At 41.6% G+C, this 17,480-nt stretch overlaps 1 protein-coding gene across 1 annotated transcript in view; it reads right to left on the bottom strand.

The window, feature by feature from the left end:
- Window positions 1–790: 790 nt before the first annotated feature.
- Window positions 791–17,480, bottom strand: part of LOC106600876 (corticotropin-releasing factor receptor 1) — a 183,636-nt gene continuing 166,946 nt past the window's right edge. Inside the window, exons 12-14 of the mRNA XM_014192620.3 lie at window positions 12,168–12,306; window positions 11,910–11,951; window positions 791–3,884 (exon numbers count right to left, since the gene is read on the bottom strand). Of these exons, the coding sequence (XP_014048095.1) occupies window positions 3,744–3,884; window positions 11,910–11,951; window positions 12,168–12,306 (322 nt within the window). The 3' untranslated portion in view covers window positions 791–3,743. The remainder of the gene's footprint in view (window positions 3,885–11,909; window positions 11,952–12,167; window positions 12,307–17,480) is intronic.

Here is a 17,480-nt window from a genome sequence, read left to right as displayed (position 1 = left end):
TTCTCTCTCGCTCTCTCTCTCTCTGTCTCTCTCTCCATTCAATTTGTTAAACAGCGTGACAGGTACATAAACAATGGGATTGTGGAATAAACTGTGCTCTGTTAGATGTGGTTGGACAGTAGTTCTATCACATTTTCCCCATGAAAAAGAAATCAGCCTGCCTTCAGCAGACATAGATGAAGCCGCATCTGTGATTCCTGTGATCATTTGATTCAGCGATTACGATACATCTGTCTGACAATACGTTCTATAACTATTACTTAAAGCCATCTGTAAACATTGCCAATAAAATCACATATTTTATTCTGAATGCTTTATGCCAATGATCAAAAGGGACCGGGAGTAAAAAAAGGATTCAGATCAAACCATTTTTGTTGTCTATAGACATATCTGGCGACGGAGGATCGGCTTTGTTTGACTTCGCAAAATAAACACAGCAATTTGTTTCTTTTGGTGTTTAAATGTCAGTTAGCGCTTCAGGATGCATTTCAACTGAATACCCACTGGGCACAGAAGTCACTTCAATGTCTAGTTTTAATATTCATTTCGTTGAGCTGTCAACTAACGTGAATTCAACGTGAAATCTACCAAAAATGCCACCCTGTCATTTGATTTTGGTTAAAAGTTGGGTGAAAAAAAGACAAATCCCATAAATGTAAAAATCCAATCAGTTTCCCACGTTGATTAAACATGACATTGAATTTTTGGGTTGAAATGATGATTCAACCAGTTTTTGAAAATACTGGTCATAATTGTGTACCAAATAAGCACAAAAGTCTGTACGAACAAATACATGAAAAACAGCACTTTATTCCTTTCAAACCCTAAAGAAAAATATCTAAACAATCCCTTTTTCGGTCCCTGGTTGTGAACTATGGCCTGGGGGCATGGCCGCAGGAAGATGTTTTGGAGTGAGGGTGCTTTCACCGTTTTTGTTATACTTTTTTAAATTATCAGGGGGGCTGCAGCAACCCCTACTTCATGCAGCTATGCCCGGGGGAACATTCTAAGTCAAATCCCAGCAAGTCTCAGTTCCTATCTATACCACAAAAGCCTTTTTCATTTAATCCTCGGTTCTTCCATTCACTCGCTCATTCATAGAGATGTTGCACAGCAGGGAACAGTGTCAGGATACAGGCTTTGGTACTATTCTCTCTTCCCTGAATTGTCCCTGGCTCTCAGCTTTCAGACAAACTAGCTGTGACTTCCCTGCAGATAGAGCTAATTAGCAGACCACGCTAATTAGCAGACCATGCGCATGAGAGAGAGAGGCAGATGAGAAGTCCTTGTGGGTGAGGCCATTATAGCTCTCACAGTCCTCTCACAGCTCTACCTACTGGGGTGAGCCATCTTAACAACACCAAGTAAAACTTTGGTCTTAATTGGTTTCATCCTGTGCTGTGTGGGGTAGTGTGTGGAAGCCAAATGGTTCTCTGAGCCCTGAGATTCAAGCTCACAAGCTTTTTGGGAGGGCTCCCACATTACCCAATGTACAAAACAACAAAAAGAAGGGAACTTTTGGGGAGCTGATGATTGTGAATTATTTCAGCTTTTGTACTCATAATTACAATATTTTTCAGCGAGAGAGAGAGAGAGAAAGAGGGAGAGAGGGGAATCCTACTGCAATACATTTGAGACTGGTCCTGTCTAGACAACGTCTATCTGAATATGCATAACTCTATTCCCCTTTGTCAGAACAAACCACAAAAAGTCAGCATTCACTCAATCATCTGCCAGACATTGTGTTAATCTTTTCCTAGTTACTTTGACTTATTCATGTGTCATTCAAAAATAAAAAGTTGTGCTATGTGCATGACAATATCTGATAAATGGTTTTATGTTCTGGAATTGGAATGATTATCAGATTTGTTATGGTCCTTCATAATGGGTGGTTCAATTTGAAAGATTTGCAGAATTTCAGCAAAGTATTGTCAGTACCCACTGGGCACAGACGTCAATTCAATATCTATTCCATGTTGGTTCAATGTAATTTTGTTGAAATGATGTGGAAACAAATGTTGATTCAACCAGTGTGTGCCCAGTGGGTACCTTCTATGACACAATAGCAATATAACATATTACCTGTTTGATGGCAAGAAAGAGTTTGAAGAACAAAATGATTTAGTCTGAAGATTTAGTATAGATAAGTTTTGCAAGTTGCAGAGATGAAGCAACCAAAACATCCACATTCCTCTCAGACCTTAACATATCTAGCCAAAATAATTATATTAATAATTGGCATTTCTCCCAATCCAGCTTTCAACAATGATATACTAAAGTGGACGGTATCTTATTACGGTCCTGGTAATTTTGGAATTTGAAATAAACAAAAGTGCTTTTATAAAGGAGTGCTTAATCGGTTGAAGATTAACACCTTTTACAACCTTGCGCAACAGAAAACATATCTTCAGTTATGGTGCATACTGTAGCCTATGATAAGTCCTCTCCATATGTGTGTGTTTGTATTTGCTTGCGCCTCAAAAAAACTCAACCTTACCAGGCGTGAAATGCCTTATTGATGTTAAACTGCCGCTCTTCCTTCAACCCCCCCAGGTCTGACTATCTCTAAGCCAACGTTACGTTTGAGTCCCAGGAAAAGGCTAAGATGAAAGGGAGGAGAAGAAGTCATCACAATTTGAGGAGAGATATGCTAAATTCTTACTTCCTGAAAGAACTGGGAAACACAAACACAACTGTTTTGTCCTCTAGATAGATTTGACAGTGTGTACCAATTTTCACAGTTCATTCACATTAGTAACAGTGTTGGATGTCACATCACTTTTTCCGCTTGCACAATGCCTTGGTTGTTGTTGTTGTAAGGATAATGGGGAAGGCATCCATCTTCAATGGTGGCCAAAGATTTAACATCAGAACATGGTCTCTATGAAGATAATAATTAATCAGAAAAACAGAAGGAAGGAATGGGAGAATGTTTACTAGAGACAGTAGTCTGGACAGACATGAAATGAATGGTCCATGGCGGTCATTCGCTTTACGATGCAGCGCCAGTAAGCATAGCCAGCTTGAAGGTCAAAGATTTCTCCACAGAAAATAAAAACATGCAAAGGAACAAGAATCAAATTGTTTGTGTCAATGATCTTGAACAGGTCAGTTAGTCCAACAGGGATCATGTATTTGACACTGATACAAGCACGTGCCCCAGTACCATTTTCTTTCCACTTTCAAAGTATTCTTATGGACTCCAACTCCATCCATATGGACTCCAACTCCACCCATATGGACTCCAACACCATCCATATGGACTCCAATTTCTGGATTTTGCAGAATAAAAAACAATAAGAGAACACTGGACTTACTGACAAATGTGATATTTTTTTTTATCTGACATCAAAAGTCACTTCTCAACTGAATCTGCCAACGCCACAGGGATTGTACTAATTCCCTGTGCTGCCTTTTGGCAAAAAGTCAGCTCTTGACATTACTTGGTTTGGCCATTGTCATCCTGACCCTCTGTAGCTTTCAGAGGGAATGCACTGAGCGAACGTACCTCAATGTATTAGCAGGCGAGAGACTACAGAGGTCACCGTTCCCTGGGAGGGGGTATGTGAGGTCTATGTTTATAGACCAAGTGTACCCTGTGTGAACTATCATGGTAGCTGTTTCCCTCAGTTGGTTTGGAGAGAAGAGGGTAAAGAGGTGCTCTGTGGGGGACATGTTGGAGGGGTGGTTGGCGGTGAGAGGTTAGACGGGGGCGTTCAGCCAAAGCAGAGTGTTGTTGGTCCTCAAACAGCCGAGGACTGCTTGATGCTGTGGAAGCTGACCCGCGTGGGCGACGTGGGGATGGACATGGCGCGCGCCACCCGAGCCCTGATTGAATGCTTGTCCTGCCAGCGATGCCATCTCTTCCTAACCGCAGAACGCACCTGAGAGGATAGCAGAGAGAGCGAGAGAGAGACGGAGAAAAAGAGAGAAAATTCAAATTTTGTTTGGTCTGACAGTGTAATTGTTGACTAAAGTAACGTAACAATTATATTTATTTTCTTCACAGAAACTATATAAATAGTCAATGTCAGTTTGATTGAATACCACTTATAGTTAACTGCCACGTTAAGTGAGTTTCCATTTAATTGTTTTCACCTAATTCAAATATCTCATTTATGCAATTTCCAAATTGTGGTAACCAAGGAGAAGTGGACAGTGTTGGGACAGTGCCATGGGATTACAAATGAGAGGGAGACGGAAGCTTATAAGGCACTGAACTTCTGCCACACCATGAGGACCACCATGTATTCTCTAATAACAAGTCGGTGACATGATAACTACTTTCCTTATTTGCTTTTGGATTTTATTAACCTCATTAGAAGCCCAAACTTTGACTGGATGTATCAAAGGATAAGCGTACAGGCCCCTTTCTCACTAATAAGTTAGTTTACAAAGGAGAAGCAGCACTATGTTCTTTGGCTCCCTGGTTTAAGTATGCTGAAAAGATCAAAATCTAAGTTTGGGTTGTTCCCTTTCTAAACTTATATTCATGAAACTGTGTGCTCCATAGAGCTTCCACATCTTGAATAACACTCTCTTTCTGCAGCAGGAAATTGTTTATTTTTGTTGACAATTAACGCTCATAGGCATAATATTTGTATCCATGATTCTACCAAAACACAGACGTCTATCGCAGTATATTTAATTAAAGCCAACCTGTTCTGTTTTTTCATCTGCTTCTAAAGAACTAGAGCATCAAGCAGCTCTATCTTTTCACTTTATATTATGTGAAACCCTGCAGGGCCCTTTGGAACACTTCACACAGTTGGCTGTGGAATTGAAGGAAATATGTCACAGAGGATGAGGACTGTGTACAGTAGGGGTGTGACCGCAGTAAAGACACATTTGGTTATGTCTGCGAAAAGAGCCTTGAGTGTTTAATACAGAATTAGAATAACATACTGTATATTAATGATTGTAGATAGAATAGCTGCCTGACAGTCGGAGTACACGGTGGGAGTGATTTCATGGATAAAAAAAAAAGGAATCACTTTCCCGCTCTTTTCTCAGAGACTGGAAGCCTTTCACACAAAAGAGGTTTCCATCAAACCTTTTTATTCGAGTAAAGTACATCGGATAAAACATGTAAAGACAAGCCTGTTGGAAACAGCGAATTTGTCGACAAAACTAAATACGTGGGCAAATTTCTTGGTCTGAAATAGAATATGCGACAATTGCAGTAGAAACGCTTTTATCGGCAAATATTGACATAATAACCATCATTTTGAAGTAAACTTGGATTCACACTATGCTATGTTGTGTGATCCTCCCACTGCGACTTGGCAAAGCATGCACAGATTTAAATAAGTTATGAACTTCACAGGGTGGTGAAAGTGCACGGTGATGAGCTTGATGTTGTCACGTCTACTCCCGCTCCATCTCTCATTGTCGCCAGTTTACTCATTATTCCGCAAACCTGTCACCATTGTTACACGCACCTGCGTCTCATGAGACACACCTGGACTCCATCGCATTCCTGATTACCTCCCCTATATCAGTCACTCCCTTTGGTTCTTTCCCCAGGCTATATTGTTTTGTGTTTCATGTCTGTATGCTACTCGTGGTTCTTGTTTTGTTCCATGATCGTTTATTCATTAAATTCACTCCCTGTACTTGCTTCCCGATTTATTAGCGTTGACGATCCAGAATAGTGCCTCACCAAAGGAAGCAACAGGGATTTATTTTTTGCTTTTTTTTAACTGGTGACGTCGGGTCCAAGGGCGGCTGCTGACGCAACCAGGGATGGCTCTTTAGGCTTCCATGCCTCAGCTGGCTTGATAGGTTCTCAAGCCTCGGTTGGCTCATCAGGCTTCCATTGCCGAAGCTACAGGGGATGCCTCAGCTAGCTCATCAGGCTTCCGTGACTCAGCTGGCTTGTCGGGATCCCATGCCTCAGCAGAAGCGATCCTGGTCCTCGCGACCGTCCCTTTGGTCGGCGTCCTGTGGCTGGAGCCGTGCGTCAGGGAGGGGGTACTGTCACGTCTACTCTTGCTCCCCCTCTCCGGCTCTTGTTGTCGCCAGTTTACTCATTATTACGCACACTTGTGCCTCATGAGACTCACCTGGACTCCATCACCTTCCTGATTACCTCCCCTATATCTGTAACTCCCTTTGGTTCTTTCCCCATGAGTCGTTGTTTCTGTTTGTGTCATGTCTGTACGCTACTCGTGTTTCTTGTTTTGTTCCATGTTTGTTTATTTATTAAATTCACTCCCTGTACTTGCTTCCCGATTTATTAGCGTAGACATTACAGATGCTCCTTTCCAATAACTATCGATGGTCTTATTTCGTATGGTGGTGACATGACTATCCATGCTCGGCTGTCAGCTGACAAATAAAAATGATCATGGTCTTATCCATAACCTCCTAATGTCATAACGGTCGATGAAAGGGGACCAAGGCGCAGCGTGTAGAGTGCTCATCTTAATTTATTATAGGAGAACACGTAAACAGAAAAAATACAATGACTAACAGTTCAGTAAGGTACAAAGACTATAATGGAAAACAAGCACCCACAAACCCAAAGGAAAAAACAGGCTGCCTAAGTATGGCTTCCAATCAGAGACAACGAAAGACACCTGCCTCTGATTGGAAACCATACCCGGCCACACATAGAAAATGAAAACTAGAACAAAATCCCCATGAAACAAACCAACCCCAAAACAACACCCCCTGCCACGCCCTGACCATACTACAATGACAAATGACCCCTTTTACTGGTCAGGACGTGACAGGCTCCGGGCTGAGGAGCGTCGCTGGAGGCTCTGGGCTGAGGAGTGTCACTGGAGGCCTCCTGCGTGGAGCTGGTACTGGTCTCTCCGGACTGGGGAGACTTACAGGAGACTGGGTGCGCAGAGCAGGCACGGGGCACACTGGGCCTTGGAGGCGCACCGGAGGTCTGGAGCTCAGGGCTGGCACACCCCATCCTGGCTGAATGGCCACTGTAGCCCGGCACGGGCGGAGCGCTGGCACAGGGCGAACTGGGCTGTGCTGGAGAGTGAGGGCTTCCGTGCGTTGAGCAGGTGCAGGGTAAGCTGGACCGAGGAGACGCACTGGCGGCCAGATGCGCTGAGCAGGCACACTCCTTCCTGGCTGAGTGCCAACTCTAGCATGGCAACGCTGCGGAGCCCGTACCGACCGTACCGGACTGTGCGTGCGGATGGGCGAGATAGTGTGCATCACGCCGTAATGCATCGCTCGCCCCTCTGCACGCCTGCTCAGTCATGCCCTCTCCACCAGTACCTCCCTCCGGAATCTCGCGTCAAGCTCCGTGCTTGACTCCATTCTTGGCTCCGGTTTGCTCCGCGGCTCTCTCCTGTACACCCGGGAAGTTAAGTCAGGGCTCCTCTCCGCCTTGCCTTTCGGTGCGTATAAAGCCTCGTAGTAACAAAACCCAGAACATACACCAAAACCCCGTAATACATAAATAAAACACCCCTCTACAATACTCATAACCCCCGAACCACATAAAACAAATACCCTCTGCAACGTCCTGACCAACCTACAAATACAAATAACCCCTATACTGGTCAGGACGTGACAATTATATATTTTTTACATTAATGGGTCCAGTGGGTTTACTGACCGGTAAAACTGAAAAGTAAATTTTGCCTGTTCTGGGAACGTTTATATTTAGGTTACAGGGAGGTTCTGAGAACGTTTTACTCTGACCACCACTTGGTTTTCATGGGATTCAATACATGTTATGACATTCAAAATGTTTATTAGCTTGTGGGGTCCAGTGGCTTTGACACACACTACAAAAAGACTCCCCCCGGACTCTGGAATATTGAACAAGTACACCATAACTACCACCACAACCCAGGTATTGCTCATTCTTTTAACAATTCCTGACATTTAATCCTAGTAAAAATTCCCTGTCTTAGGTCAGTTAGGATCACCACTTTAATCACCAGAATAATAGTAGAGAGAATGATTTCTTTCAGCTTTTATTTCTTTCATCACATTCCCAGTGGGTCAGTAGTTTACAAACACTCAATTAGTATTTAGTAGCATTGTCTTTAAAATGTTTAGCTTGGGTCAAACATTTCAGGTAGCCTTCCACAAGCTTCCCACAATAAGTTGGGTGAATTCTGGCCCATTCCTCCAGACAGAGCTGGTGTAACTGAGTCAGGTGTATAGGCCTCCTTGCTTGCATGCGCTTTTTCAGTTCTGCCCACAAATTTTCTATACGATTCAGTTCGGTGCTTTGTGATGGCCACTCCAATACCTTGACTTTGTTGTCCTTAAGCCATTTTGCCACAACTTTGGAAGTATGCTTGGGGTCAATGTCCATTTGGAAGACCCATTTGCGACCAAGCTTAAACTTCCTGACTGATGTCTTGAGATGTTGCTTCAATATATCCACATACTTTTCCTCCCTCATGATGCCATCTATTTTGTGAAGTGCACCAGTCCCTCCTGCAGCAAAGCACCCCCACAACATGATGCTGCCACCCCCGTGCTTCACGGTTGGGATGGTGTTCTTCGGCTTGCAAGCATCCCCCTTTTTCCTCCAAACATAACGATGGTCATTATGGCCAAACAGCTCTATTTTAGTTTCATCAGACCAGAGGACATTTCTCCAAAAAATACTAACTTTGTCCTTATGTGCAGTTGCAAACTGTAGTTTGGGTTTTTTATGGAAGCAGTGGCTTCTTCCTTGCTGAGCAACCTTTCAGGTTATGTCGATATAGGACTCGTTTTACTGTGGACATAGATACTTTTGTACCTGTTTCCCCCAGCGTCTTCACAAGTTCCTTTGCTGTTGTTCTGGGATTGATTTGCACTTTTCGCTCCAAAGTACGTTCATCTCTAGGAGACAGAACTCGTCTCCTTCCTGAGCGGTATGATGGCTGCGTGGTTCCTTGGTGTTTATACTTGCTTACTATTGTTTGTACAGTTGAACGTGGTACCTTCAGGCGTTTGGAAATTGCTCCTAAGAATGAACCAGACTTGTGGAGGTCTACAATTTTTTTTCTGAGGTCTTGGCTGATTTCTTTTGATTTTCCCATGATGTCAAGCAAAGAGGCACTGAGTTTGAAGGTAGGCCTTGAAATACATCCACAGGTACACCTCCAATTGACTAAAATTATGTCAATTAGCCTATCAGAAGCTTCTAAAGCCATGATTTAATTTTCTGGAATTTTACAAGCTGTTTAAAGACACAGTCAACTTAGTGTATGTTAAACTTCTGACACACTGGAATTGTGATACAGTGAAATAATCTGTCTGCAAAAATTACTTGTGTCATGCACAAAGTAGATGTCCTAACCGACTTTCAAAACTATAGTTTGTTAACAAGAAATGTGTGGAGTGCTTGAAAAACGAGTTTTAATGACTCCAACCTAAGTGTATGTAAACCTCCGACTTCAACTGTACGTATAGTTGCATGTTTTCATAAGCTTGGGTTCCAGGAAAACAGAATTTCTCATTTGGGTACCAGGCTGAAAAGGTTTAAGAACCCTGTGTTAGTCTAATAACACTATGCAGCTTTGACGTATCGTTTTGCACTACACTATAATTATTCACAGGTTATTGTAGGTGAATGTCAGATCTACTCAAATATGAGTTTCACATTTATTTCCATAAGGTTGGAGGTGATTACTGTAGTATAGGCTAGGCTGAGAGTTTGGCCTGCTCTTTTTCTTATGTGTGAGTGGGTGTGAAAATTAAACTGGCCTATTGTCCTGACAGGATTGACAATCTTATACACAGCCTGCCATGAGTGTCAAATCATTAACATTTCAAAATAGCGAAGGCAATTGTGTAAGGCTAAGGAGTCACCAGAGAAATTAAGGTTTGACATGGAAAATCACAGGATTTCAAATGAGACATTTCCATTTAGTTTTGGAACACTTCACTTGGATTTACACATGTGAAATCATGTGAAACAATATGGATTTGGAACACTTCACGTGATGATATTTTGCATTTAGTTTTGGAACACTTCACATGTGATGATATTTCCCGTGGATTTTCACATGTGATCACATAACCTTTCACATGTGGAATCATGTGTTGTAGGAAAATATGTTTTTAGTTTCACACTGGTTGTGGGAACACAGCCATATGTTTACTGACCAGTAAAACTGACCGTTTTTTTGTTGTTGAACGTTTTGCCTGTTCTGGGGACGTTTATTTTTAGGCTGCAGGGAGGTTCTGAGAACGTTTTACTCTGACCACCACTTGCTTTTCATGGGATTCAATACATGTCATGACATTCAATGCGTTTATCAGCTTATGGGGTCCAGTGGCTTTGACACACACTACAAAAAGATTCCGTCCGGACTCTGGAATATTGAACAAATACACCATAGCTACCACCACAATCCAGGTATGGCTCAGTCTTTTCACACAGGGTTTTTTACTCAGGACTACACACGTAGATACCAAACAGATCCAATTTAAAGAGCATTTTCTCCCTGCTAGTGAGGTTAGAACAAGGTGAGTGAATCTTTGTTTTGGCTTGGCTAGGTTTTCCCCTAGTAGCATGCTTTAAGTCTGTCATTAGAGTCAGGGTTGTGTGTATTGCTTCAAGAGGTCTCCTAGCAGCATAGGAGTTATTAAAAGAAGATTCTGGAGAAGATAGTTAAACCCTGCTGTTCATCATGATTTCAGTGCAGTTGGTTAGCGTTAATATCAGTTAGGTCATTAGCCGAGCTTACACTGTGTGAGTGTGAAGGAGAGCTGTATTAGATAGGAATGCTAAAATACCAGTGATTGAAGTTGGCCGCGGCTGACTGGTACGGAAAAAGCGGCACCTCTTTCTACTCTCTTTCCTTCTGCTTGAGTAACGACATTTCTTCTAGAATATCAGAGTAGAGAAGGATAGTTAATAACATTTACTTTTGTGTCTGAGGTTAGTACTACTCTGGTTCTCCGTATGTTGTAAATGGTGAAAAGAAGCAGAAAAAAAAACATTCGGTCCTCTCTGGCTTTGCTTCACAGATCGCTGATGATTCATGATAACATTTGAACAACCGCCGAACTCCACAATTTGTCCTTTGGATGTAGTCCCATGATACCATCAAGAGCAACAAATTAGCGGCTGCTCGACATTAGCGAGCCGACAGGAGAAACAGAGGTTGATTAGCTAAGTAATCTGCCAGCACACGTCTATTGAGTGGCCACTTTTGCCCTAACTGCACCTCAGTGGGAGATATCTGCCATACTAAGTGGCGTCATGCTAACATACTGTACATTGATCTCTTTTCAGCGTTAGTGTGTAGGCTTAATTTCATCCTTCCTGACTCTTCTTGTAATGTTGAGGTAAAATAAATGCATTTATAAACCAAAATACACGGATGAGTTATCCAGGAGACATGACCCGAATAGTCTCCTGTTGAGACAGATTACTCCAGGGAGAATGGGATACCTGAGGAGGAAACTGCAATGTTTACATCAAGCTGTGTAGCAAGGGTACTTTCACAGCTCTCCCAAGGGTTTTTCAGGTTTTAGGGCAAGCAATCTTTTGTAACTCCAGACAGATTTAGGTTTCTCACCGGTTAATATTTTATGTCAAATCCATTTAGGCATCCTATTCCTTATATAGTGCACTACCTTTGACCATGGCACCATGCAGCCTCTGACATGGGGCCTGTATATCTGTGTTGGGCCAGGGTGAAGCTCATTGTGATCCTATTAATTCTGCTGTCCAGTGGAGGAAATCTGCATGTCCAAGGTAACCCTGCTGCTTGGCTTGCATTTTAGACGACACAATACATTTTTAGGGCATTTTTAGCTCTGCATGAAATGGTGCCAAGTAGACATGTTTCCAATAGTCCTGGGAGGAATGAGAGGAGGGTTAGAGGGAGGGATAGTAGGAGGGGGGATTGGAAAGAAAAACGCATTACGGGTATAGTGTGAGCGGTGGGGGATCATGGGACAAACATGAATCTGCTTACCTCGCTGTTCAGGAAGCAATAAAATACTGACACGAAAAAGCCCTGGAGGACAGAGAGAGAGGGAAAGATGGCAAGAGAAGAGGGGGAGGAGAGAGAAACAGTGTTAAACATTGAAGATAAGATGAGCAGTGTGAGCAGCACTACATTGTACTGTAGCCTACATCTATTTTTTGTGACACATTATATGCTTCAGAATGTTTACAGCATCAAAAAAGTTCTCAAACCCTCTATAACACTTTTCATTTGGCCTGGGCATACCTGAAAAGACTCCAGGATGGAGTTGAAGTAGATGAAGACAATTTGGGCGACCTCATCCTCCCCTCCCGGGTTGACGAAAAATAGCATGTAGGTGATGCCCAGGAGAGGCAGCAGCACCAGAGTGGCCTTCACCGCTTTCCTGATGGACACACAGTAACACAAGAGTCATATTATTAAATAAAGACCTGGCCGCCAACTAGAGAGTCAATTAGACACAGACACAGAGCCATACTAATGACACAAATAGATGCCTAAAATAGACCTGCCAGACAACTAGTGGGCCAATACTAATTTGCTAATGGCTGCCAAGTTATTTTTCTCCTGTTCTGAGATTTTATGGTTCATGAGAGCACTCACAATACTGTCGTGTGTAGTTTGGATTTATGGTGTCGAAATACCTTTAAGGGTAGTGAAAATGTTTGTTAAGTTCCTACAATACTTTGATTCCACACTGGGTGTGGGATTTCATGTTCAAACCATGGCAGCAGTTTCCAGTTCACATGCATATTGAATGACCTCATAGTCCTTACAGCACTAGTACAGGTAGATGAATTACTCCCAATTGAATTGCTCTGTTAATATATTTATGTTCTTCAACTTGCTATGATGAGTCAGTGGCTGTGTGTTTGTTTCTGTGTGTGTGTGTGTGTGTGTGTGTGTGTGTGTGTGTGTGTGTGTGTGTGTATATATGTCTGTTTCTGTATGTGTGTGTGTGTGTTTGTGTCCGTGTTTGTGTGTGTGCGTGCGTGCCATTTATGCCATGTGAATGCCTGTGCGCTTATGTGTCATCCTCGGCCGACCCATGGCGCTCTCACACCTGTGAATGAGTGAGTGGCAGCTGTGCCCATCACCTCCATGCAGAGAGACCCCGATGTCAGCTGCTGAAAATGTTACCCAGCTCTGTCAGAGCTAGCATGTCGCCGTACTGCCCTTTCGTCTACACTGACACAAATTGAGCACAAAATGAATGTACAATTTCAATTTCTAACATGGCCTAAAGTAATGTGACATGGACACATTCTTTCAATTCATCCATTTCCCAGTGGAAGTGCATTGCTGTGGTGCATACCAGCTATACGGCCCACCAAGGGGTTAATGTATGAGGACTAGGTCATGTTCTAGGTCATACTGGCCTCTCATCCTTCAGCATATTATTAATCACAAGTGAAGTGCTGACCAGCAGAGTCCAATAGAGGAGCACTAGCTGCGGCTCAATGGCGCGAGACCCACAAAATGGCACCCTATTCCCTACATAGTGCACTACTATAGATAATAAGATGCCATTTGGGACACAGCCTAAAGGCTGGCTGAAGGGTAACGAACGTAGCCTTTATAATCACATTAGTGAAGCCAAATTGAATTTGCTCAATAAGAAGTTTGATTGACAAATGACTCCATTAAATTACAATAAGGAGCGAGGAATATTTGCTTGGCTACTTTCCAGTCAGATAACCCCATGCAGCGTCTGCCACTCTGGTTTCATTATCCAAGGAATCAGTCAAACTGTCTGATTTTACTGTACCGATAAAAAGTTGTGAAAATTATTACGGCTTGTGAATAGTCAGCATGGTGTGTTGTGTTAGCTGGTTACAGTAGCTGTGAAGGGTGTGAGGGTTTCTGAAGATACAGCCACACACAGGCACGTGCATGGGCACCCACACACGCAGAACACACACGCACACACTCTCCCACCCCACCTGGTTCCACACAACAATCAATTATTACAATTCAACCAGACAGGTATCGATCATTAGGTTTCTTCCAACGAGGCCATTGATGTTTCCTGGGCGTGTATTAATTAACAGCCCATTGATGTCTACTTTACAGCTGGGGCTGGCTCAGCTGACCCTGGATGCATCCCAAATGGCACCCTAATCCCTACAGTGCCTTTAGAAAGTCTACACCCACTTGGACTTTTTTCACATTTTGTTGTGCTACAAAGTTGGATTGAAACAGATTTAATGATACTTTTTTGTCATTGATCAGAAAATTAGACAAATATATACAGGTGAATAAAATGTAATAATTAAAATAGTCGTTGCATAAGCATTCAGCCCCTTTTTTTTAGGCAAGCCAAATTAAGTACAGAAGTAAAATTTAGCTCAAATAATATAATAAGTTATATGGACTAATAGGGGTTGACATGATTTTTTATGACTACCCCTTCCTCTGTCCCCCATACATTCAGCATCTGTAATGTCCCTCAGTCAAGTATTACATTTCAAGCACATATTCAACTACAAAGACCAGGGAGCTTTTCAAAAGCCTCATAAATAAGGACAGTGATTGGTAAATGGGTAACAATAACAAATCAGATATTCAATATATCCTTAAGCATGCTCAAGTTAATAATTATGCTATGGATGATGTATTAAACCTCCCAGACATATCAAAGACGCAGTCATCCTTCTGTACTGAGCTGCAGGACAGGAAGGAAACTGCTAAGGCCATTGGTGATGTTAAAACAGCTACAGAGTTTAATGGCTGTGATGGGAGAAAACAGAGGATGGATCAACAACATTGTAGCGACTCCACAATAATGACCTAAATGACAGTGTGAAAAGAAGAATTCAAATATACAAAACATGCAACAAAGCACCAAAGTCATACCAAAAAAAATATAACATGGCAAATGGATACACTTTTGGCCTCAATGCAAAGCCTTATGTTTGCAGAAAATCCAATACAACACATCACTGAATAACTTCCTCCTTATTTTTAAGCATGGTGGTGCCTGCATCATGGTATGGGTGTGCTTGACATTGGCAAAGACTGTGATGAAGCTAAGCAAAACATCCTAGAAGAACACCTGCTTCAGTCTGCTTACAACCAGACACTGGGAGAGGAATTCATCTTTCAGCAGGACATTAACCTATAGCACAAAGCCAAATCTACACTAGAGTTGCTTACCAAGAAGACAGTGAATGTTCCTTAGTGGTCAAGTTACAGTTTCAACTTAAATCTGCTTAAAAATCTATGTCAAGACCTTAAAATTGCTGTCTAGCCATGATCCTCAACAAATCAAAACAAATTGTATTTGTCACATACACATGGTTAGCAGATGTTAGTGCGAGTGTAGCAAAATGCTTGTGCTTCTAGTCCCGACAGTGCAGTAATATCTAAGAAGTAATCTAACAATACCCCAACAAATACCTAACACACACAAATCTAAAGGGGCGAATGAGAATATGTACATGTAAATATATGGATGAGTATATCAAACTTTTTTAGATTTATTCAGAGGACCATTATTAGCGTGTTTTAACCACTCCTATATAAACTGTAGATTATCAGACATGCAGCAAGGAGGTCTGATTTCATTATTACTGAAACAGGATCCAAGTGGTATTATATATATATATATATATATATATATATATATATATATATATATATATATATATATATATATATAAAGATCCAGTCCATTTAAAAAATTGGAGGCCTCTTACACTGTTGTGATGCAAAAGAAATTGAGCTAAATCCTTGGCGCATAGAACTAAAAAGGTATTGTCATTATTCATCCTAATCAGACAGTTATTTTACATGGACGATACATTGGAGATAATTTAGGACAAGTACTGGAAACAGTAGAATACTATGAAATATCGGGGAAACCAGTCCTGGTTTTCATAGCTGATTTTGAAAAGGCTTTTGATAAAGTACGACTGGAGTTTGTATATAAATGCCTAGAATACTTCAATTTTGGAGAAACTCTTATCAATGGGTTGAAGTTATATATAGTAACCCTAGGTATAAAATAGTAAATAATGGCTACATCTCAAAGTTTTAAACTGTCAAGAGGAGTAAAACAAGGTTGTCCACTATAGACATGTCTATTTATTATTGCCATCGAAATGTTAGCTGTTAACATTGGATCCAACAATAATATTAAGGGATTAGAAATCCGTGGCTTAAAAACAAAGGTGTCATTGTACGCTGATGATTCATGATTTCTTTTAAAACCACAATTAGAATCCCTCCACAGCCTCATAGATGATCTAGATACTTTTTCTAACCTCTTTGGATTAAAACCAAATTATGATGTGTACGGTATTGGATCACTAAAAAAGTCAACTTTTACAATACCATGTAGTTTACCAATAAAATGGTCTGACGGGGATGTGAACATAGAAATTATCTCACTTCAATACATTTTTATAGAAAGTAAGCCAAAATAGATAAGCTCTTGCTACCATGGAAAGGAAAATACCTGTCTATTTGTGGAAAAATCACCCTGATTAACTCTTAAGTCATATCACAGTTTACCTATTTGCTTGTGGTTTTGCCTACACCTAGTGACCTGCTTTTTAAATGATAAACTCAGCAAAAAAAGAAACGTCCTCTCACTGTCAACTGCATTTATTTTCAGCAAACTTAACATGTGTAAATATTTGTATGAACATAAGATTCAACTGAGACATAAACTGACAAGTCCCACAGACATGTGACTAACAGAAATTGAATAATGTGTCCCTGAACAAAGGGGGGGTCAAAAGTAACAGTCAGTATCTGGTGTGGCCACCAGCTGCATTAAGTACTGCAGTGCATCTCCTCCTCATGGACTGCACCAGATTTGCCAGATCTTGCTGTGAGATGTTGCCCCACTCTTCCACCAAGGCACCTGCAAGTTCCCGGACATTTCTGGGGGAATGGCCCTAGCCCTCACCCTCTGATCCAACAGGTCCCAGACATGCTCAATGGGATTGAGATCCGGGCTCTTTGCTGGCCATGGCAGAACACTGACATTCCTGTCTTGCAGGAAATCACGCACAGAACGAGCAGTAGGGCTGTTGGCATTGTCATACTGGAGGGTCATGTCAGGATGAGCCTGCAGGAAGGGTACCACATGAGGGAGGAGGATGTCTTCCCTGTAACACACAGCGTTGAGATTGCCTGAAGTTATTTGGATTTTTCCGAATTATCTTTGAATGACAGGATCCTGAAAAAGGGATATTTCTTCTTCTGCTGAGATTATGAACAAAAACATTTTCTATTTTATTTGGAATAGCAAGCCAGACAAAATTGAAAGGGCCTATTTATATAACAAATGTGAATTCGGAGGGCAGAAATGATTAAATATTAAAGCATTAGACCTCTCACTAAGGCATGGGTCATACAAAAGTTATACTTAAAATCTAAATGGTTCTCTAGTAAATTAATAAGAATGTCTCACCCCATGTTCAAGAATGGCCTTTTTCCCTTTTTTCAGATTATAACTGCTCACTTTCTGTTATTTGAAAATGAAATCATCTCCAAAATACACTGCTCAAAAAAATAAAGGGAACACTTAAACAACACAATGTAACTCCA

The sequence above is a fragment of the Salmo salar genome, chromosome 03, assembly GCF_965601325.2.
Source record: "Salmo salar chromosome 03, fSalSal1, whole genome shotgun sequence".
In the NCBI taxonomy this organism is placed as follows: domain Eukaryota; kingdom Metazoa; phylum Chordata; class Actinopteri; order Salmoniformes; family Salmonidae; genus Salmo; species Salmo salar.
This window is presented reverse-complemented; position numbering and strand designations above follow the sequence as displayed.